The sequence below is a fragment of the Callorhinus ursinus genome, unplaced genomic scaffold (assembly GCF_003265705.2).
Source record: "Callorhinus ursinus isolate GAN/ISIS: 27379988/994484 unplaced genomic scaffold, GSC_fseal_2.0 scaffold14, whole genome shotgun sequence".
In the NCBI taxonomy this organism is placed as follows: Eukaryota; Metazoa; Chordata; class Mammalia; order Carnivora; family Otariidae; genus Callorhinus; species Callorhinus ursinus.
The window spans coordinates 13847178-13871604 of record NW_027397076.1 but is presented as its reverse complement, the minus strand read 5'-3'; the positions used below and the strand labels follow the sequence as shown (position 1 = coordinate 13871604).

The 24427-nt window shown below is 35.2% G+C and overlaps 1 protein-coding gene across 9 annotated transcripts in view; it reads left to right on the top strand.

The window, feature by feature from the left end:
• The window catches only part of VEZT (vezatin, adherens junctions transmembrane protein), a 60425-nt gene that overhangs the window by 19100 nt on the left and 16898 nt on the right, over positions 1 to 24427 (top strand). For 3 of the 9 annotated variants that reach the window (XM_025882452.2, XM_073900499.1, XM_025882457.2), the window contains exons 2-7: positions 4080 to 4214; positions 8013 to 8099; positions 14732 to 14907; positions 16737 to 17012; positions 19755 to 19904; positions 24056 to 24203. In XM_025882452.2, the coding sequence (XP_025738237.1) occupies positions 4080 to 4214; positions 8013 to 8099; positions 14732 to 14907; positions 16737 to 17012; positions 19755 to 19904; positions 24056 to 24203 (972 nt within the window). Of the gene's footprint in view, positions 1 to 4079; positions 4215 to 8012; positions 8100 to 8767; positions 8907 to 9319; positions 9397 to 14731; positions 14908 to 16736; positions 17013 to 19754; positions 19905 to 24055; positions 24204 to 24427 lie in introns of those variants that run through there. The other 6 variants (XM_025882455.2, XM_073900500.1, XM_025882456.2 and 3 more) reach the window with 5 other exon arrangements.

The following is a 24427-nucleotide window of genomic DNA, read 5'->3' as shown; positions in this document are numbered from 1 at the left end:
CTGAGATCATGACCTGAGCCAAAGGCCCATGTTTAACCAACTGAGCCACCCAGGCGCCCCAAAGCTTGATTTTCTTTATATACTTCATCCAGAACAATAAATTGCAACACATTGAATGAAGAAGCATGTAAGAATCCGACTATCTCCTATTAAGCCAGATAATAAGGGGATTTGCAAAAAATGTTAAATAATCCACTTTGCTCAATACATTTTTTTTTTCCATTTTGGAATGGGTTGTTATTTTTAAGTAAATTAATAAGTATTTTAAGTTTTTTTAGTTTTAATTTCTAATATGATAAATGTTGTTAGACATCCACAAAAACTCTTTGGGGCACTCAATAATTTTTAAAACTTTAAACAGGTTTTGAGACCCAAAAAAATCTGTGAACCCCTAGTCATGATGTGGTTTTCTGAGATCTGTCAAATAATACACAGGTTATTTGGCAGTTTCAGAGAAAAAGTGATAGTAATCTTAGCCCCCAAACATTTTTTTAATTAATAAAATAATGATTTTGCCAAAACCCTTTGCACTCTTAAAAAACTGCTCATGTGCTACGAGGTCTATTTCAGTCAGTTCATCTTAGCTAATGTTCAGTTTGTTAACCAAGGGATTTTTGTTTTTCATTTGTGTGTTATCATTGGTTAAATTTTAAATTTTATTTTGGCTCAAAAGTGATTGAAGCATAGAAATAGAAATAAAACATTATTATAAATGCTACAACTCAGAATACTGTCATAAAAATAATGAATAAGAGCTTTAGAGTTCATACAGTCTGAGTTTATATGTGTTAGAAAGTGATATGATTTGTAGTAGCAGTCCAAAAGAGGAAAGTTCAAATATGAGATAACAATGGTGACTGGAATTACATTCTATCAGATCTGCAATACCTTCATCCCTAGTCACCAGAGATTATCTACTCTGAAATTTTGTCAAATACTTAGTTACGTAAAGCCATGAAACAAGGCATAGTGATAGCTTTGGCAAGCCAGAATTTCCCATAACTGTAAAACAGTGCATTCCAGGGTGAAAGTGATGAATTCTGTCACTAGAGATGGGGAAGAAATCAGACTACTAAAGCATCATTCATAGTTGCATAGCTCAAATAGATGGATGTTACACCTTTGACAAGAACGTTGTGAAACCAACCAAAAAGTTATTGAAAAGTTTTAACATTTGTAGAAAAGGCAGAATAAGGTACTGACAAAATTACTATATCAAATGACACCATTGGACATTATTGGTGTTATTCAAGGCAAATGATTAATGCTGCTGTTTTTGCAAAATGTCAAATAGTAGGTGTTCCAGCTAATGGTGTTTCCAACTGAGTATGTATATGTATGCTCTTAGTTGATGTGCAGAACATATGGAGAACAAAGTGTTCATTGTTTCTCTTCTGTTTAATCACGTTTACAAGCATGTTACACATAATCCATTTTGTTATTTTGTGAGCTGTGACATAAACTGGAAAGGGAAGGGACTTTGGGGTCGGTGCTGACACAACATCAGCTAAGTGTGTAGTAAGAAAGGTGCTAGAATTTGAATGAAAAGAAGTTTGACCCCATCCCCACCCACGAAGCCTCTTGCCAGAGAACAGGTAGCAATCAAGAGTATGCCTCAGTATATCGACTGAGCATTTAATTAGAACAGGCGTCAGCCGACTAGCTGTTGGGCCAGGTTTGTCCTCTGTTCCCCACCTGTTTTTCTGTGACTGGTGAACAAAGAGTGGACTTTACGTTTTTAAACGGTTGGGGAAAGTATCAAAAGAGTGATATTTTGTAACATATGGAAATTATAAGAAGTTCAGTATTTCCATAAATAAAGTTTTTTTGGAGCATAACCACACTCATTGGTTTATGTATTGTTGTAGCTGCTTTTGCACTACAGCAGCAGGATTGATTAGTTATGATAGAGACCATATGGCCTGCAAAGTGTGAAATATTTACTGTCTGGCCTTTTACAGAAAAACTTTGACAACCCTGGAATTAGAGTAACTCCACTTTGATCCATCTTATTTATTGTTCTTCCCCATGGGAGTTCATTGAAGAAAGGGTTCTGCCTTAAAAACAAGCTTTGTTTTTTTTTGTTTTTGTTTTTGTTTTTTAAGTATATAAACTTTTCAAAAGGTCACCCCAACCGAAGAAGCATTCTTGTTCTTTTGCCACCCTGGGGACAGAGCAGAGAGGAGTTCACAATTCATTTTGGAAATACTTGAGTAATTCAAGGCAATATTTGAAGATACATTATGGGTGATACAAAAATTAACCATTTGTGCCAACAGAAATTTAAGTCTGGTAGAGAGATAAGAAACATATTCCTCCTTTCATTATAATCTTTTGTCTATTTTTCCCAATAACTTTAAAAGGAGGCATTTTATGTATCTTTTATTCTCTCAAATTGATACCCAGCAAATTGCTACCAGTATAAGCAAATTCCCACTGTTCCTCATTTTCCCAAACTCAGGGATATATTCCCTAAAAATATTGGTCTAATTTAACTGCCTCTCCTTTGTTTCCATAGCATCCAGTACAATCCTGTAATTATTGATTTGCTTGGTGTTTCTGTTCTAGACTATAAGGAAGTTTCCCTGGTATCTTCCTCTCTAGACACAGGAGGGACTGTTTGTTACTTTAGATAGTATAATATAATATTTTGGAGTGTTGGCCTTGGAGTCAGACCTGTCCTGCTTTCTGTATCTGAGTGAATCTGTTTCCTCTTCTATGAAATGGGAATTAACAATAACAATGATAGCAATGATCGTAATACTTTTGTAGAGTTGGTTGTGAACCTTAAGTGAAATGATGCAAGTAGAATGCTAGTTAGGCTTGTGCCACATGGTACTATGTTAGTTGTGTTGCTGTTTACTGTTGTTTTGATGGTGGTTGTTACTGTATCTCTACTACCTAACATAAGATCTTTTTTAAAGTATTAAATATTTTTGTTGAATGGAGTCACGGTTTATTTTTAAACATGTTACCAGCTTTGTGCTTTAGAGAAGACTGAAAGTTAAAACTAAAGCTTGCTGTTTATCCAGAAATTTGTCCCATAGGTTTTCATCTAACAGTGATGCTTATGTATCTGATGGGATTGGAGTTTGTTTTGGGTTTTTTTGTTTGTTTTTTGGGGGGTTTGTTTTTGGTCTGTTCTAAAACCTGTGCTCTTTCACCTGGCTTATATAAAGTTGAAGTGTAAATTGAGTGATTACTATGGGCCAGTTACTGTTCTAAGTGTTTGTATATATTTAGTCCATATAAAGAGCCCTATGAACTAGGTCTTATTATTATTCCTATTTTAAGGTGAGACAGCTGAAACACAGGATTATAAACTGTTACAGGATACTTAGCCAGTTAAGAGGCATAGTTGGGATTTGAACCTATAGTCTGGCCCCAGAGTTTGTGTTCTTAACCACCATGTTCTAACACTTTTATTAGCCACAGAGTCTCTTGTTTGCCATATGGTTGTATGTAAGATACAGCTTATTTTAGGTAACTTTCTTGGAGTTTTAAGTTTGTTTACAGCGCTGGGTGTGTGGTAGATAATACATATTTGTGCTTGAATGAATTAATGAATATGATGGTATGATAAAATTATAATTAGTGCAGTATATAATCATTGCTTAATTCTTGGCTTCAAGTAATAACTGCTTTTCAATGTAGGCCCTCTTAGGAGCTATCTATAGCCAGGCTTGGCTATTTTGAAGCGATCTACTCTAATACTACAAATATTTGGGCAAAGAAATTGCTTAACAAATCTATTTATATTCCTAAATTCATTTTTTCTTGCTGGTTACCCACTCAGAAAAATCTGTGTTTAGAGTTTTTCCTTTTTTGGGTCCCTCTGTTGAATTGTTTGTAGTTTGTTTTTAGTTTTTTTTTAATGTTAGATGACATTGTGACAGATAATTCACTTTTTAATAGATGAAGCATTAAAGAATTTGTGCATACTGGTCATGATAATGAAGTTTGGTGTTGGATTGGCCTCTAAAATTTTTGAAATAGTGCTCGCTTCGGCAGCACATATACTAAAATTTTTGAAATAGTAATGATATTGAAATTTGCTTTATTTTATATGTCTCTTTCAGAATTCTCCACTTTACCAGTACTTACAGGATCTGGGACACACAGACTTTGAAATATGCTCTTCTCTGTCACCAAAACCAGGAAAAAGCACAGTGACAGAGGGACAACAAAAGCCTCCTGCAAGAGCCCTGCCAAAAGTAAGAAAGCATGTTCATTCTCTATGATTAATCTTTTGTTCTTCACCTCACTGATACTTAAACTGCCTTTACCCTTACCCTTGTAAAAAAAAAAAAAAATCTTATAAGCACCTCCATGTCCTTTCCGACTCTGATAAGACTTTATTTTTTATTTCATCAGTAGTACAAAACTGTTTAGATAAATATAAATCCTTGCTGTTTTGGACTATCATAGTAATTCCTATAATGAATGGAAATTAATATGGTCGAGGATTAAAATATATTATTTCTTTAAATATTGAAGTTGTTTGGAGGGAAGCAGAAAAATATACTAAAACCTTGATGAGAACTCAACCATTAGGACTTTTATATTAATTAGAATTTTTTTCTTCGCATATTTTTTAAAAGAGAGCACAAGTTATAAGAAAGCAAATTGATAACATACTTCATGAGCAATTTCAAGGATATGTGATGGAGTGGGTTTATTTACCTCAATGTATGATGCCCTTTATATCTATGCAGTATCCTCTTATGCAATAAATATTTCAGTTGATTACAACATTGTGAGGCTGAGATACTGGAAGAATCTCCATTAATTATGTTCTGTAAAATATATTTACTGGATTCATTTATGTTCTATTAGCCATATTTAATAAAATAAAATTCCAGTACATTTCAGTTTTAACAAAAGGAATTCTAATTTAATAGAAAAAATAAACCAGATTACCTCATTTCTTGAGCATTCTAGTTTAATCAGTGTTTTATTATATAAAGACATCATTATTTTTTGGAGGAGGCTTTTAAAGTTTTCAATTAGTTGTTTACTCTGTGGTGATAGAGAGGGAAGTCTCTTTTCTTCTGTTCTTAGAAAAACCCCTAAAATGTGAGGTAACCAAGCTGGGCCCATTTGCAAGAGTAGAATAAATATGAGAGAAATGTTTTTTTGACTGATACTTACAGGGTAGGAATTAGAGAGTTAGAGCTTACATGGATCAGAACCAGTTTGCTAGTCCTCTGGACTTAAACTCTTTCTTCTCTCTGCCCCTTTCAAATGTGAATGTTCCTGGGAAGAGTTTTGAAAGCAAAACTGAACGATATAGCTAATAGGTTATTTATAGATTAAAACTTGGATTTGAGATTACTTGGCAACAAAAGACAAAGAATGGGCCAAGGGATAGTCTTAGGCAGGATATGGGCATTGGCCTTTTTTTGTTGTTCAAACTTGGGTTTTAAAGGTATTTAATCCTTTTCATTTATGAAATGTATTTTTATATATAGAAGTGTTATTAATTTATAAATAAATAAAATGAGAGTTTAAGATTTACTGGTCCTCAGAAATTGAGCAATAGCCAGAGAATGTTTTTCAAAATTACCATATGTCTCGAAAGTTCCTTTAGCTTTCATATTATACATTTCAACTGTATGAGCTATATTTTTCTAAAATGGAGTTTTTCTAAATCTGGGACAGCTAAATTTTAGAAAGATTTGTTGTATTATTTAGTTCCTTCTCAGGGGATATATTTTTAGAATTGCCCCCAAAGTTCTGTTCAAGCAGTGAAGTACCAGTTATTTTCTTTGGAAAGCAAAGTTTTTGTATAATAAGAGATCATAATGAAACTGTCATTAGCCTTCATCGCCATTTTTTAATGTTCTTGTGAAGTACTTATTGAGTATTCTTACTGGTATTCTCACCGTCAATATTCATTCTCTATATTTTTCTAGTTTCTTTTCCTGTGATTATTCTTAAATGTTCCTTCCATAAAGTTTTAACATCAGGCCTCATCTCTCTTGGTCTGTTTTTATGAGTGATCTCATCTACTTTCTTGCCCTCATTAGCTACTTACGTGTATTCTCCATCTTCACTGAGTTCTGGACGTTGCTTAAACATTTCACATGGCCTGTGCCCCCAGGAAACTCAGATTCATATGTATAAAACAAATAAAATATTCTTTCCATATTCCCAAATTACCACTCTCAGTTATCTTAAGATTTCCTATGGCTCCCACATTAATTTGGTCACTAAATGATATATCACGTAAACTTCTTATGTCTCTAAAATCCAACCCTTATCCATTACCATTTTTTGCTACCCTACTTGACGCCTCTGTCATTATTTAGCTGGACTATTAAATATCCCCCTAATCAGGCTTCTTGGCTACAGTCATTTCCTGCTAGTATTGCCTCTACAGTTATTTTTCTTAAATGCTGATTTTTATTGTTTCATTTCCTTGCTTAAAATCTTTGGTGGCTCCTCACAGCCTTACAGGATAAAGTCTAAACTATTAAGGCATATAAGACCAAAGTCCTTTAAAACCGCTATCAGTGATCATTACTGTTCCCTTCTTCCCTTGGGTCTTAGCCTGTCCCAGACTCTGTCACCATGCCCGTGACATGCTTCTATGGCTGTCCCCTTTCTTCATCCTGTTCTCTTGCCCGGAATGTTCTTCCCTCCTTTGTTAAATTCCTGCTCATCTGTTAGGGCATAGCTTCAGTGTTAGCACCCCTTGACCTTTTTTCCCCACGCTTTCCCAGACTTTACTTTGTTTTATAATTATTTATACCATCTCTTCTATACTAAGTTCTTGAAAACAGCAGTTATGTGTATTCATCTTTGTTCCTGTCACCCTTTTTCAGTACCTGGGATATAGTAACCACTCAATGAATATAAACTCCATTTACTAGCATGGAAATGGGCTATTAACATTAAGGTAATTTTAATTTTTGGTTTTTTCAGTAATATAACTTTTATTTCAATATGAGACACTTTTTCTAAAATTGATTAAAATGTCTTTCTGCCTTAGTGTTGTGGAATAAAATATTCTTAGTATTTGCAAACTTGGAGCATCCTGTGGTTTTCATTTCTTTTATTTTCTTTTATTTTCTTTTTTAAAGATTTTGTTTATTTATATTTTTGACAGAGAGAGAGACACAGTAAGAGAGGGAACACAAGCAAGGGGAGTGGGAGAGGGAGAAGCAGGCTTCCCGCTGAGCAGGGAGCCCAACGTGGGGCTTGGTCCCAGGACCCTGGGATCATGACCTGAGCCAAAGGCAGATGCTTAACAACTGAGCCACCCAGGCGCCCCTGGTTTTCATTTTGAAATACATACTGTCATCATCTTGATATAGCTAGTATATAGTATACCCAATAAATGGGCTGCATCAAGATAACTTCTGAGTGCTCTTTATTTAAAAAAAATAATAATTAATTTTTTTATGTAGTGTTCCATGAGTCATTGTTTGCATATAACACCCAGTGCTCCATGCAATATGTGCCCTCCTTAGTACCCATCACCGGGCTAACCCATGCCACCAGCCCTCCTCCCCTCTAAAACCCTCAGTTTGTTTCTCAGAGTCCATAGTCTGTCATGGTTCATTTCCCCCTCCTGTTTCCCCCCCTTCATTAGTGCTCACCATAGCACATATCCTCCCCAATGTCTATCACCCAGCCACCCCATCCCTCCCACCCCCCACCACTCCAGCAACCCTCAGTTTGTTTCCTGAGATTAAGAATTCTTCTGAGTGCTCTTTAAAAAATCTGCTTTCAGGTCTCATTCAAAACTTAATTTTAACTTAATCTAAACCTGTAGATTGGGGACCCAAGAATATTTCTAAATAAAATCTCCAGGTGATTCTGATGTGCAAGTAAATCTGGGAATTATTAAGGAGCCTGAACATATTGACAAAGGATATAACCTAGATGATTTTTTTCTCTCTTTTTCTAATAAAAATTCTGATTAATTAGAAGTAAGTTATATGGAGTTTTTCTGCTCTTTGGGTGTGATTTAATAAATCCTATATGATGTTATTCATCTCCTTCAGCAAGGCATCCTGTTAAAAGTGGCTGAAACCATCAAAAGTTGGATTTTTTCTCAGTACAATAAGAAAGATGACTTACTTCAGAAGTTGGTAAGTGTTTGCTCTACTTCTTTTTGTCAGTTTTCAGGGCTCCAGTTTACTAGTGACAGAATCTAATGAATCAGAATTTGTTTTGCTACTGATTTAGGGAGTGATTGATTCTAAATAGAAATTCTGGGCAATTCTCTGAAAGGAGACTGCCTGCTTCATTAAGTGTTAAAGTTTGTTGATATCACCTAAAAAAAAAAAAAACCAACAAGAAATTCTTCAATAATTGTGGATATTTGAATTTGGTTTTATTAGTATTTCATAGTTCTTCCAAGAGGTTATTAGCCATTTAGAATAGAATATTCTGGTAGTTATTGATGCCCTGTTTGTTAGATTACTAATTTCCTGCTGCCATCTTCCTCCACTGACAAGTATTCCTCTCAATAGGGAAAGGACTATATCCATTGGTGAGATCTTCTCCCTTTTCATTAGGAGCTTGTATCCTTATCCCACAGTCTAAGATTACAGAGTTTGGGCAAAATTAAAGTCGTTCCCTCCTAATTTATTTATCATTAATCTATCATTCTCTGATAACTTCATATATAAAATTTAATCTCCCAAGACTAATCACAGAATTTCCCAAAGACTTGGAATTGTGACCGTGATCACAAATCATCTTTGCGATTCCTGTGAGTCTTGCTTTTTTTTTCCCCTACTCTCTACGGTAATAGATCTGGTGTTTGACCTCTGACCCCCAGGAGGGATGCTTCAACTTTGTGCATCTTAAGCAATGCAGAATCCAAATAGTAAAGCTAAAAAATTGAAGTTATGAAGTTCTCATGGCTCTCAGAAGGAGTAATCAAGTTACAAGTAAGCAGATTTCAGGATCCTCTGCTGGCCTATGACCTTAAGATAATTATCATTCTTGTAAATTACCATTAGGATGTTTACAAAGTGCTTTCACATTTTGGTTTGGTAATCCAAACACTGTAAGGTTTAATTCATTTTACCAATTGGAAAGCCTGAGATTCAGACAGTTCAGTTTGGTTTAAGAATACTTAGTAAGTGAATTGTTCAAGAATGTTCAACTAGAAAGTGATAGAGTTAGAATTTGAACTCAGGTCTCCTGTTTCAAAGCCTAGGCTCTCCATTATAACATACTACCTCTCTAGCCTGAGTATTATTACATATTGACTGACTAAAGTTACTTTTTTAGCAATCCAAATGGGCAAGTTCTCTGTTCAGGGTTTCATCTTTGTAGGTATGTTGAGAAGGTCAATGAAGTGTCTTGTCACCTGCGTAGAATATCATCTCTATCCAGGTGGAGCCATCCTCATTCTTCAGTGATACTAGGACTGTGGTAAGGTATATGGATCCATATACATTTTCCTGTGGTTTAGTCGTAGTCTACCTAGTCCTGATCTTTACATTCTTGGTCCTTTGTGACTGGCCACATGTTTCACTGTAAAGTGGCAGCTTCTGTATGCATCTCTTTTGTGCCTATATTATAGAGAATTGTAAGAAGTACATACTGGAGAAATCATTTACTAGTAATGGAACAAGGAATTACCCTGTGGCTTCTGGCATGAGATGGTTGACTTTTCCTTTGTGACATATTTAAAATTTTATTGGCTATACAGATATTGAACCAGTCCCTCTTTCCTTTTATAAAAATACTGGCAGTTGCTCCATGATAGCGGAACCTTTTGCCATTATTCCTTTTTATTAAAGTAGTACTTCTTAAAAATTAAAAAGAAAATTCTTTTATAGCAACTATAATGGTAGGGGTATTAGCACTTTTTAAGCACGTGTTAGCCTGTAAAGTGCTTTCACACATGTTATCTCATTTGGTCCTCATCACCTTTATGAAACAGCACAATATATTAAAAAATATATAAGATCATTGTAATATATTGACACATGAATAGTTCCCTTCTCTATCCCTAGGGGTAAAAGCAGAAATCTCTCTGTTGTTTAGCTGTGCTTCTCACACCCTTTCATTCCATACAAGCAGATATCTTCTGAGTTACCTTCTCATACCATTTTTCCATTTAGATCCTTAAAAGATTCCTGTTACCCGTCGAATCAAGTCTAGTTCATCACTTCAGCATGAAAGAGTCTGCATAATTTGGCCCTAAACTACCTTTCCAGCCAATATTTTCATCAGCCAACCCAGTCTTACTTTTCTTTTAGTCCATATCTATTCTGTATGTCTGTGTTTGTGCTATTATACTATGGTAGAATTCTTTCCATTTTTTCTCTTTTATTGCAGTCTTTTCAATAAGCAGTCCTAGCTCTTCCTCAGGACCTTTCCCACAAACTTCAGCCTATTGGATCTCTTATTTTCTTCAACAATGTAGTAATAATTATCCATGCTATGTTTTGTAGGTTTTGTATCGTATTATGTGTGCTTTTCTTTATTGTAATTATTTCATGTGTACTAACAACATTAACAGCTAACACTTAACATAGTATCTACTATGTAAATGTTTACTATGCACCAGACACTTAATATTTTATAAATATTGACTTACTTAATTCTCACAACAACCCTATGAAGTAGGTACTATTCTTAACCTCATTTTGCAGATGAGGAAACTAAAACAAAAGTTATTAACTTAAGATGTAGAACCAGGATATAAACCTAGGCTAACTACATCTTGGCACTCCGACTTGCTAAGGGTGAGCCAGAGTTCTCATGGTACACCTCCCCACAACATGGAACACCCAACCATACAGATGGTACCTACTAATACTTAGTCAATCAGAATTAATACCTTTTAAATCTTCATTTATTTGAGACTTGGACCAGAGTCCAAATAAAGTTATTGTGATGTTTCTTAATATTAGCAGATGTCTATTTTCCTACTAATTTGATTGCCATATTGCAAATATACAATTTTAGAATTTATCCTTAAAAATTTTTTAATTCATCGATTTAATTTGATTTAATTTTATAGCTATGATTAGAATATAGTTCAAATTCTTCCTTTCTAGAGGCAGTCAAGTTACTAGATAATACTGCATTAGTTAGAGTGTCTTGTCACTTTGAAGTTTATTTGTATGTTTGGGTGATTATAGGTGGTTAGTTTGTCACATTCTTTTTTTTTTTAAGATTTTATTTATTTATTTGACAAGATAGAGCACAAGCAGGAGAGGCAGAAGGAGAAGCAGGCTCCCCACTGAGCAGGGAGCCCAAAGCAGGGCTCGATTCCAGGACCCTGGGATCATGACCTGAGCCAAAGGTAGTCACTTAACCAACTGAGCCACCCGAGTGCCCCAGTTTGTCACATTCTTGAATCAAATATTCCTAAAGCTATTAGTAATGCCTCAAAGCACAATAGTTTTGAGGAAACATTATCCCAGTTTTGCAGACAGGTCTGATGTGACAAGGATGGTGTTAAAGAAAGTGTGTACCTGGGACGCCTGGGTGGCTCAGTCTGTTAAGCATCTGCCTTCAGCTCAGGTCATGATCCCAGGGTCCTGGGATCAAGTCCTGCATCGGGCTCCTTGCTCAGCAGGGTGCCTGCTTCTCCCTCTGCCTGCCCCTCCCCTTGCTTGTGCGTGCTCTCTCTCTCTCTCTCAAATAAATAAATAAAATCTTTAAAAAAAAAGAAAAAAAGGAAAGTGTGTACCTGATTAGGCAGCATATCTATACAAGGGGCTATGAAGAGGGAAATCTCCCATTGTACATTAATAGCTTTCCTCCTCTGTGAGCCTTAGCTTTCCTTTAGTTAGGCTTCTTTAAACTTACCCATATATAGGTACAGAGAGGTCTCATAAAAAGGTACAATTTAAAGCTTTCATAGCAAAAACTTAATTTTTAATCCTTAGTATTTTAATATCAGTTTGTGTGGGGAATCCAAATCAAATAACAAGACCAATGTGTGGAGATCTATTTCAAAGATTACTTGAAAAGCTGCTGTGTTCCTCCTCCTGCCATCCTTGCTTCCCACCCCTTCCCTAACAGTGGTATAAAGTGAATTATGCTCTTCTGTTTATGAAAGTGAGGTGGTGGGGCGCCTGGGTGGCTCAGTCGTTGGGCGTCTGCCTTCGGCTTAGGTCATGATCCCGGGGCCCTGGGATCAAGCCCTGCATTGGGCTCCCTGCTTGGCGGGAGGCCTGCTTCTCCCTCTCCCACTCCTCTGCTTGTGTTCCCTCTCTCGCTGTGTCTCTCTCTGTCAAATGCGTAAATAAAAAATCTTTAAAAAAAAAAAATGAGGTGGAGTGTCAATTAATTAATTGGTTCCTAATGTTAGAATTCTGATTTTTTTAAGGTATTTATTTATTTATTTATTTATTTTGGAGACAGAGGGAGAGAGTCCCAAGCAGACTCCGTGCTGAGCACAGAACCCAAGGCAGGGCTCAATCTCACTGAGATCATGACCTGAGCCAAAATTAAGAGTCAGACGCTTAACTGACCGAGCCACCCAGGCACCCCTAGAATCATGATTCTAAGAAGAGAAAGGAGGCACATGAAAAGATGCTCAACATGCCTAATCATCAGGGAAATGCAAATCAAAACCACAATATGACCTTACACCTGTCAGAATGGCTGGTATCAAAAAGACAAGAAATAATAGATAATTAAAATTAATAAAGGGGTGCCTACCTACTAAGGTAGATCATATGATTCTTGATCTACCATTGGGTATAGATCTTTTTTTTTAAATTTTTTTATTTACTTATTTTTAAAGATTTTATTTATTTCGGAGAGAGAGAGTGTGCAGGCATGAGTGGGGGGAGAGGCAGAGGGAGAAGCACACTCCCTGCTGAGCAGGGAGCGCAATGCAGGGCTCAGTGTGGGGCTCCCAGGACCCTGGGATCATGACCCAAACCGAAGGCAGACACTTAACTGACTGAGCCACCCAGGCACCCCTGGGTGTAGAGCTTTCTTTAAAAAAAGAAAAAGAGGGGCGGCCTGGGTGGCTCAGTCGTTAAGCTCAGGTCATAATCCCAGGGTCCTGGGATTGAGCCCCGCGTTGGGCTCCCTGCTCACCCTTCTCCCTCTCTCACTCCCCGTGCTTGTGTTCTTGCTCTCGCTCTCTCTCTGTCAAATAAATAAATAAAATCTTTAAAAAAAGAAAAAACAATAAATAATAAATATGTCAATATAGGGCTAATACTAATTTAAAACATTCTTCTCTAAAAGTGATGTATAACGCACAATCAAGAAGATATGCACTCATAGTTGGATATATGGATCACTGCATTCCTATTTAGTCCCCATTGTGATCAGCTTAGGCAGGGTAGGTAGGCTCTTGTGTGGGAATGATTAACTGGCTAAGAAGAACAAACCCGTTGTCTTCAAACCCTAGACCTAATTGGTTTTACTTTAATAGCTAAAGGCCTTGTCCATTAAAAATTCTCTTTATCTTACAATAGGATCATTCTGTTCTTAAATTTAATGCATAATAAAAACTTCAAATTTTCTCATACAGCAGACTCTATATAGGGAAGTATAATTGATTACCAAAGACTTAGGATTAGAAATCAGAATTCTGGAAAGCTACTTAATCTCTGGGCTTTAGTTTTCTCCTCTATAGAACAGAGAGGAGGATGAAAATGTACATTGTGGGGGTTACTGTGGAAGTTAACCTGTGTACTCTAATATTGCTACTTCATCTCTCACCTTTTTTGTTTTTGTTTTAATTTATCTATTTAAGTAATCTTTACCCTCAACATGGGGCTCAAACTCGTAACCCTGAGATCAAGAGTTGCATACTCCTGCTACTGAGCCCACCAGGTGCCCCTCGTCTCTCACCTTTTTACCATGTACAGTCTATGTAAAACTAAAAGCAATGACTTGCAGTTCTAAAGAGGCTTTTGTTCTTCCCATCCCCCTCTTCCAACTGTTTCATCTGGTCAGTTCTTGTTCATACTTTAAGACTCAGCTCAGGCATCACCGCTTTTCTTTTCTCTGACTTCATTACAAGTTTTGGTTCCTCTGCCATTTTCATAGTAAACCCAGGTATACCTCATTGCACTTCTTTGCACTTTATGTTGTGACTGTTTACTTTTCAGTCCTCTTCATTAAACTGTGAACTCTTTAAGAGTAGAGACTTGTATGTTATGCTCCTTTTTCGTGCCCTTGGTGTCAAGCGTGGTTCTTGTTGTATATATAATATTTTTTGATAGATAGAAGGAAAAGAAGAAGGAATAAATGAGCTAGTATATGTGAAAGCATTTTGTAAACTATAAAGTGCAATGCACATATTAGTGTGGTTTTGCATTACATTCCTCAGTGTTGTGTTTTCAATATCTGAATGTCCATTTTTAGAAGGCCTGGATCCTACTGATATAATTCTCACTGTATTGGCTATATTATTACAGTATCCAGGGACAGCATCTTATATTACAGGATTATAGTTTCCATGCTCTGTTCCAACAATTTAATTAATTAGACTTAACTAGGCAGGTTTATTAGTCTTTAGTTACTTGACATTTCTTTATTAAAAATTTATATTTTACATCTGGTGGCTCAGTAACATCCATCTCAATCTTTATTGTTTCACATTTACAGTGAAACTAAAATTCCATACATCATACTAAAGATAGATTGGACTGTTGTATCTTCTTCTTGGAGGCTATACTGAAAATAAATACCCTAAATTTTGTTAGCACATTAGGAGCTTAACATTTAATACAAAATTATGTATGTAATAATGCCTCTCTTCCGATTTTTTAATGGCAAGGATATTGGATTCCGACTCGACTCACTACATACCATCCTGCAACAGGAAGTCCTGTTACAAGAGGATGTGGAACTGATTGAGCTACTTGATCCCAGTATCCTGTCTGCAGGGCAACCTCAACAACAGGAAAATGGACACCTTCCAACACTTTGCTCCCTGGCAACCCCTAATATTTGGTACTGTCCAGAAAAGATCTATCCCTTGCTCACATATATGGTATTAGCAGAGGAAATCCATCTTCATGTTCTCTGTTGTAAAGATACTATAAACATTCCATACATTTTAACATTGTGATTAATGTAGTGATACCCCAAAGGTTTAAAAAAAAAAAGTACCTTTCTAAAGTAAACACTATTTAAAGTGAAGCTGGAAAAAAATCCACTTATTACATATTTTTAATTCAGTATAATTAGTTCTGTGTTTAATAACCCAACAAGCAGGCATAACATGTGCCCCAAGGATCTCTCTTACCCATATACCTAATACATGTGTGTGCATGCAGTCCTAGCCACTTATGTATCTTTATAATTAATAGATTATATCATAAATGCATTGGAGAAACATCAAAAATAGGATGGGACATGGAGGTAAACTGTCAATTCTTGCTTTGTTGGCTGAGAAGCCATAGAGAATAGACTGAGAGTTCAGTCCTAAAACTTTTCAACTACTTGAAGTATTTGGGTCTAATGCAGAAGTCCCAGGCCATGTTTTTAGAAAGAATAGCAAAAAGGGATTTATATGCAGAACTGTTCATGTCCTCTTCCTATTAAAGTATGAGTTTTTTAAGTGAACAAAATCACTGCTTGAACTATTCAAGTTATATAGGTAGTTATATAACGTTGGCCTCAGATTTCTGAATTTATCTGTCTTGCCGGTCAAATTGACAAATGCTTCCTATTGTAACAGGTAGCAAAGTATGTCTTCCAAATCTGTAGTCACTCAGCATCATGATGAAGTAAAGCATCTTACCCTTTACAAACATAAGAATGCAAGGAACTGCTAGAAGGAACCAGGGTTTAAAAGAATTTTACAGCTTTAACTCTCAAGTTTCTTTTAGGCAGAGATGTGATTAAGCAACCCTGAGACCTGTAAATACTTTTAGACTTTGCTATTAATGCATGAAAGTATATAGATTTTGCTTTGATATTACCAGTATCATTTGAAAATAAAGTATTCCAAGAGAAATTGGGGCAGCTAAATATTTATAAGGAAGCATTCTTACATGTGAGTTTATAATTTGATTATAACTGTCTTCAGGTATTGTTGGTTTTTTTTAGATATCCTCAGACACATCTTCCTATAGTTACCTCTTTCTTATATATATTTTTATCAAAGCCTTCATTGCTTAAAAGATGTATTTTAGTCTGTAGATTTGTAATTAACCTAGAGAAAAAAATTCATATATATTTTTACTTAAAGCATTGTAAAAGTACAAAGTTTGTGCATATTATGGGCTGTGGTAAGTATGTGTATTCCAGATTTATGATAATGATTATTTAAAATTAGTTGACTTTACTGAAACAATTACTCGAGTATATATTAGTTCTGTTGGAGAAATACTTATATTTTCTTGAGATATTTGTTTTGTGCAAATAATTGGTATCTGACTTTAGGAAAAGAACTCATAATATGACAATATTAAAATGTATTTTAATATTAAAAATAGTAAAAATTATTTTTACTTTTAAATTTATAAAATTGGATTTTAAACTCTACTTTGTTTTTAGGTTAGAAGAGTCCATATCTTTAAAAAAAAAAGAATCATTTCAGAAGATACCTATTACTTATGTCCTTTACCTAAACTTAGCTCAGATTTTAATACCTGAGCACCATTGTTTATTTGCTAGGTATTTTTTAACTATTTCACATTACTTGTTTAAATGTCATATTTTTTTAAGTCACACTTTACAAAGAAACTAGAATTTATCTATTTTAGTAAACCTAAATTACTAACACATCTTTCTCTAGTCTGATGGGTATCATTTTCTTGGTTTCTCTGTTATAGGGATGTCTCAGTGCTGTTTGCCTTCATTAGTTTGCTCATTATGCTTCCCACTTGGTGGATTGTATCTTCCTGGCTGGTATGGGGAGTGATTCTATTTATTTTTTTGATCATAAAAGCTTTGAGATTATGGAGAACAGCCAAACTACAAGTAACTCTAAAAAAATACAATGTCCATTTAGAAGATACAGCAACAAATAGCCGAGCTTTTACTAACCTTGTGAGAAAAGCTTTACGTCTCATTCAAGAAACTGAAGTCATTTCCAGAGGATTTACACTGTGAGTTCATTTTTCATTTTATTTTTTAAATAATTCTTTTCTACTACATAGTTAAATTAGAATATTTATTACCTATTTTCATTTCTGTGTTGCAGTTATAGAAAAAAGGTTTTTCTTAGGCACTTACTGAAGTCTCTTAACTGTGAAGGAACAAATACATTCTATGCTGGATTTAATATGTAGTATGATTCTGCTTATCTACTTTGAGAAACCAAAGAGCTTTGAGAATTATGTGTTATCATGTGATTATTTTATGAGATAATAGAGAGAGCCTAACATTGAACCTAGCATACAAAGTTACCCAACAAATGTTTGCTTTCTTTACTCTCTGCCAGATGCTCTCTTTCCTCAGTTTAAATGATAGATGTATTGGACTTGAATTCATTTTGAAAAATTTTGCCATGCATTAATAATATTCTTTAAGTAAATGTTAGCAGATATTATAGCACTAATACTCTCAGAGTATAATGCAAATAATGATGTTTTCACATTCTCACAGGAAATTAAATATTCACCAGTCAAGTCTAGTCTTACTTAAATATTAAGCTACCGGATATATAGGATATTATTCTATTATTAAAAGGGTAGTTATATTTATTGAGCACCATTATGATCCAAATATTGTGCTAGGTAATTTTGCATATAACCAAAAGCATGCAAAACACGTAGTAGAGCAAATGTTCAGATCCATTCCACCTGACTCTTGAGCTTTTTCTGGTGCACTAGGCTGCCTGCTAACCACTAACAAATGACAGTTGTACTGTAGTATATTTAACAATTTATTTAACTCATATAACCTTTGTAATCTGTAGGCGGGAGAAAGCAAGTACATGGTGAAGAATAATTATTACTCTTAATTACTTATATCTGGAAAATCACAAAAAGGGAGAGCAGAAGAACCTTGGTAGTCAACTTGTTCTTCACTCTGCCATGGTTATTAAGAATAATTTAAACAGTCCTGATGGAAAAGCTGTCTGTGGAAAATCACGAAACAGGAAGTGGAAGAATCTCCAGTAGTCATCTCATTTTTCACTCTGTTGTGTTCTAGAACAGTGTTTAAACAATCTCAAGCCATGAGAGAGATTTTATAACTTCTCTTTCTGCTCGATTCAAAATGTAATAGTTCTCTGAATTTTTGTCGTTCATATTGTAGTTAAAGTCTTCTTGTTGGTAGAGCATAGCAAATATTAAGTTGTTTGAACATTTCGATTTTAAAAGTTAAAAACAACACTAAGTAATAACTCCTTTTCATTCTTGATTTGCACAGTATTTCATTGAGAAGACTGACTGGTTAAGCGAAGTGGCTGTGTGTCCAATTAATGCTTAGGCATGTATAGGGGATTCTGTGCTTTTTGTCATTTTCCAACTTACGTTATGGAATTATGTATAGAATTGGCATGAAGAACTAAAATGGGCCAGCTAGACATGATTGACCTCTGGATTATGACTTCTGTCCGTTGACATGCAGGCAGGCTAAAGAAATGTTGGCAAAAATTGTTTCACTTGTTTCCATCTAACTGGATAATGGATTGAAAAAATTATGAGGAATAATGAATCTTGAATCATAACTTTTTTAGAAATATTTTCATCTTTAAAACTGGTTTATTAGTAAAATGAAACTCACACAATAATGCCATATATTGAAAACAAACCCTCTTTTGTTTGCCTCAATTTGTCCTCTCTAGCAAAGAATTTAACAATTCTTTGCCTCATTTTGTTATTTTAAAATAAGCCTGACAGTCCATTGTCCTGTTTTTTAAATAGATTTTTAATGCCTGAATATATTTTAGTTTGGTTTAGTATTTTAAGAGTTTTGAGTTAGATGTTTTGTTTTGCAAATTTGTGGTTATAGTGTAAGAAATTTATAAATTCTAATATTTTACTTTGCTACTGGGAGAAGTTACTGGTTAGGTGAAAAAACTACTATTCAGTAGCTGTGTGATATGTAATTATTTTTCATTTCATTTATAAAAGCATGATCTGCATCATTGTTGCAAATAGGTACTCCCCATTTCTCTTTTGGAAAGTGCTATGAAATGTGCTTCCTCTTGAATAGCTTTGAGAGTAGCTATGCTACTACCTAGTAACCCTTCCTTTGCCTTTCTACTTGCATTCCCCTGTTGGCCACTGGTCCTGTTATCTCCCTGCGTCCCCTACTTCATTTTGAGTAGGTAAGTGCCAGTGGCAGCAGGTGGGTAAGTCATTTTACCCTACTTTTATGAATGTACAGAATGTATTTCTATACAGTATTTGATTGTTCTGTACAAGTGACCAAAAATACGATTGATGAATATACATAAATGCATATTAAGAATGTAAAAGTATTTGTAATTAAGGCTTTCATACTTATTTTAGATTTGGGTTTTGAAAACTGAATGTAAAGTAGTACCACTTTAGTATATTTTAGCAAGTAGAATGTCTATATCAAAAAATTGCAATGTCTTACATAAGTATTCCTTACATTTCTACTATGTTTTGAATAAAATTTATTGTTTCCCCGTATCAAAAGAAGCCTTTACTCTTGGAGATTTGAATTTTTCATTTGTCTTTTTTTTTTCCTTTGGTGGCAATATATGTATCAGGGAAATGGCTATTTATGAGACCTGAGTTGGGATATTTACAATCATTTTCTAATAAAAACCACGAAAAAGGATTTTTTTTTCTAAGTTTAATAGAATTATGGATTTAGGAAACAAAAACTTTAGGACACCTGTACAGTTGTATCACATTTTACTTTTCAAGTTTGCTTGACAGGGTCAGTGCTGCTTGCCCATTTAATAAAGCTGGACAGCATCCCAGTCAGCATCTCATCGGTCTTCGGAAAGCTGTCTACAGAACTGTAAGAGCCAACTTTCAAGCAGCAAGGCTAGCTACCCTATATATGCTGAAAAAATATCCTTTTCTGTCTATATGTAAGAATAAATATGCTTCCAGAGTCATGAATATAGATAGTATAGGTGCATCCTGTAAAAGTGAAGTGTAAACTGAGATTGCCTATTTTGAAGCTAATTTCCATCATCACTTCTATTTTAAAACTGGAAATGCATTCTAGGGGGAATAACAGTAACAGACAGGAAGAAAGTTTTTCTGTTCTTGTGTGGCTCAGTTTCAACAAGGAAAAAAATTCAAAGGCCCTCCCATTACTGGTCCAAAGAATAAAGTCAAGAATCTGGCTTTGGTAGGTCTGACATTTTTAAAAGGTACCAGACCTGGCAAATTTGCGTCATGACATGGAAATAAACTGGTAACAGGAAATCCTTCCCCTTTCAAAAAACAGAGGCTCTCAAGTCAGATTGGCTAAGTTTAAATTTTAGCTGAATCAGTTACTGCCTAGGTGACCTTAAGCAAGTTTCTTAACTTTCTGTACCTTGCTTTATTCATTTTAAAAATGGCAATAACAACATACTCTTCCTGACTGTGTTTTTGTTGACATCAAATGAGTTAGTGCATCTAAAGTGCTTAGACAGTGTCTTGTGTATAATAAACACTCAGAGACTGCATGACAGTAAGTCTGTCACTTCACTTTACTATATCAGGAAATTAGTTCTCTTAATCAGGAAATAAAGGTGTATAGGATCTTTATTTCAGTTAAGATTCATAGATCATTTAAATCACGAGTAAATGGAATGCACATACACTACTTGTACCTTCAGTATTTTGGGTACTATAGCACTGATAAATATAATGCTTGAAGTTTACAGAGTGCTTTAGTATATCTTTATATATACCTTTCCAGGTAGATCTTTTTGTCTCCATTTTAGTAGGAAAACTAAATAAACTCTCTACTTTGTGTGATTTGCTTGGTGTTAACATAACTTGTAAGAGGTGAAGTTGTGTCTTTTTTTTTTTAAAGATTTTTTTATTTATTTATTTGACAGAGAGATAGAGCACAGATAGGCAGAGTGGCAGGCAGAGGGAGAAGCAGGCTCTCCCCTGAGCAGGGAGCCTGATGTGGGGCTCAATCCCAGGGTCCTGGGATCATGACCTGAGCTGAAGGCAGACGCTTAACCGACTGAGCCACACAGGTGCCCTGTGAAGTTGTGTCTTTACTATAGGACTTAATGACTTGAAATCTTTCTCTCTAAATATTTTTAACTGTACCAGCTATTCTTTGGAAATTGAAAGCATTTTAATTTTAGTCATGAACGTGTCCATTCAGTTCCCCCTCTGCCTAAATACCTGCCTGCTATATGTTACAAAGATAGAGTAAAAACTTGTATGACCTACTTTTAAAGACTTTAGAGTATTTTCAGTAGATAAACCGGTATTCATAATACAATATAAGTGCCCAGGGTGCCTTCCAGCATAGCAGGACAATGTACTTGACTGGCAGGGTCGGAGAATGCTTTCAAGGAGTTGAGCTTGAGGATAGTAAGAGTCTGCATTCCAAGTAGAATGAAGCAAAGATACGGAAAGAAATAAAGGTATGGTAGTATGGCATGTGAACTTCAAGGAGTTACTCATTCAGTAAATACTTATTGAGAATCAACTCAGTGCCAAGCAGTATGCCAGCTACTGGATTTATGGTGGTATACATAATAGGCATGGTACTTACAGCTTAGTGAGGGGTAAGGGAGTGAAAAGGAATAGCCTAACAATGATTGCAAATTTATGAGTTTCCTGTGCCAGTCACTTTTCTGGCTAATAGGAACCTAGCAGTGAACAAGAAAGATAAGATCCTTGTACTCATGGCTCTTACCTTCTAGTGGATGAGATAATGAATAAAAAGTGAACAAATGAGCTTTTCACATATCTGTTACAAAGTAAAAAACTCCAGCAGAGTAGGATAGAGAGTGATTGGTGGGTTAAAGCTTTTGATTGGATCATAGGGGAAGGCCTCCTTGAGGCCTTTAAATTGACATTTGAATGAGGAGAAAGATCATGTTCCAGTTTGATGAACCAGGGAGTATAAAGATCTGTGGCAGGAGTTATTTTAGCATGATTGGAGTATAGCAAGAGGGCCATCATGACTAGAGCACAGTAAGTTGGGAGTTAGGGTATGAGATATTCAGAGGTAGGCAGGGTCCAGAACATACTTACCACACAAGAAACCTTAGGGAATTCAAATAAAAAAGAATCCACCAACTATTTCTTTGAAAAGATCAATAAGCCCTCCCATGCCTGATCAAAGTAAGAAGAGTAGAAATATACAAAATTAGTAATGGAAACAGAGCTGTAACCATAGATATGGAAGAAATTAAGATAATTATAAGGGAATAATATATACAACTTTGTGGCAGCAACTTTGAAAATGTAGAAGGAAATGGATAATTTCTTATCAAAATACAAATCTTCAAAACTGACCTAGGAAGAATTAAAAAACTAAAAGAGATTAGGTATGTAATAAAAAATATTCCATTTAAAAAAGAACACAACTGGTTATATGTGAACAATGGAAAATTTGCAGCTATAAAAAATTGATAAAGTTCTTGATGCATGATATCCAAATCATGTTGTTGAAAAAAATGAAGTATACAGAGCATTATTTACACTATGCTTCCATTTGTGCATAACAGGGATTGTATGTATACGTGTGTGTATATGTGTGAGATTATATGTATATGGGAGTTATATATGAGGGAATAAATGTATGTGTGCATGTGTACATATATATACATATCCCCACATACACATTTATATTTGGATTTGCTTTTATGTATGCATAAAGTATCTTGAAAGATGCATAAGAATATCTTGAGGGATACTAATAACAGTGATTACTTTTGCCTTTGCCTAGGGGAATGAGGTAGCTAAGGGACAGGGGTAGGAAGTAGTTTTTACTGTACCTCTTAATACCTTATGAATTTTTAATCCTGTGAATATATTACATGTTCAAAAACTAAATGAATAAAAGAAATTTTAACTGTCAGGTCCAGATAGTTTTATAGTTTTTCAAAAAACTATTTTAGACCATAGAAAAGTTTAGAAAGCCTCCCCTACATCATTTTATTTATGAAGATTCTGTAATTGTAGTACCAAAACACAAATTATAAAGAATTAAAACTAGACCAAACTCAGAGATGGAGATACAAAATACTTAAATAGAATATTTATAGATTTACTATAGCACTATATTAAAATATTGTTCTATGTATGACCAGATAAGAGTATGCTGGAAATATAAAAATAGTTCAATATCAAGAATTGTATGCATATAATTCTTTACAAAAACTGTTGAAGGTGGGGTGCCTGGGTGGCTCAGTCAGTTAAGCATCTGACTCTTGATTTTGGCTCAGGTCATGATCTCAGGATTGTGAGATCAAGCCCCACATCAGGCTCCGTGCTGGGCGTCGAGCCTTGGAGCCTACAAAGAATCTCTTTCTCCTCTGTGCGTCCCCCTCCCCTTGCATTAAAAAACAAACAAAAACTGTTGAATGGGGGAGAAAATCACATAGTAAATTGATAGATGCCCATAAGGAAGAGGAAAGCAGAAACAGAACAATAGTCTGTGTCGAACTACAGGGGTAGAACAGGCTTAGTGCTAATGATGTTCTGCAGTGTTCACACTGGGAGGAAGAGAGGTGTCTTAGCTGTAGTATACTGAGCCATGATACAATAAAGTACATAATACAGTTTCAGAAGGTACTTGTCAAAAATAACTAAGTTAGTACTTTAGCACTTGTGAAGAATTGAACTTTTAATTCTTTAGGTAGATATAAAGATACTTTAGTCACAAGTATCCTGTAAGATACCTGAGGTATGTTAATATGGTAGATTTTTTTTAAAAAGATTTTGTTTATTTATTTGACAGACAGTGAGAGAGGGAACACAAGCAGGGGGAGTGGGAGAGGGAGAAGCAGGTTTCCCGCTGAGCAGGACCCTGGGATCATGACCTGAGCCGAAGGCAGACACTTAATGACTGAGCCACCCAGGCACCCCAATATAGAAAATTTTAAGATGGGTTGTTTTTTTTTTAATGGACATTCATCACCTCCAGCCAAAGTTCAGAATAAAGATTAATAAAGGTAATTTTGGATGGTTTCACTGTACCCTTTATACTTTTTAATGAAAAGGCTTTGTTGATTGCCTTAACCTAATTTAACCTACCCCCTGAACTCTGAGAGTGACAATATAACCAACTACATCTGTGTGGTGCCTTTTAAGGAGCTGGGCCTGGGACTTAGTGAAGAGCAAATTTCAGAAGAAGAAGCACATAACCTTACAGATGGCTTCAGCCTCCCTGCTTTGAAGGTAATCTGTGTAACAAAAGGGCTGAACAAAAGATAGATGCACTTGGATTGTGCCTGTGCTATATGAATGTAAATGGTCCACCTGTTCCTTTTTATTGTTTGCTGAATACCATCATTATAATAGCCTTCCTGTTTGTGAAGCTATCTTTAAAAGTTGAGAGCATCATAAAGATTGGACGAGGAGATCCTTAAATTTTGATATCAAAAATACTTAAAATTCTTACT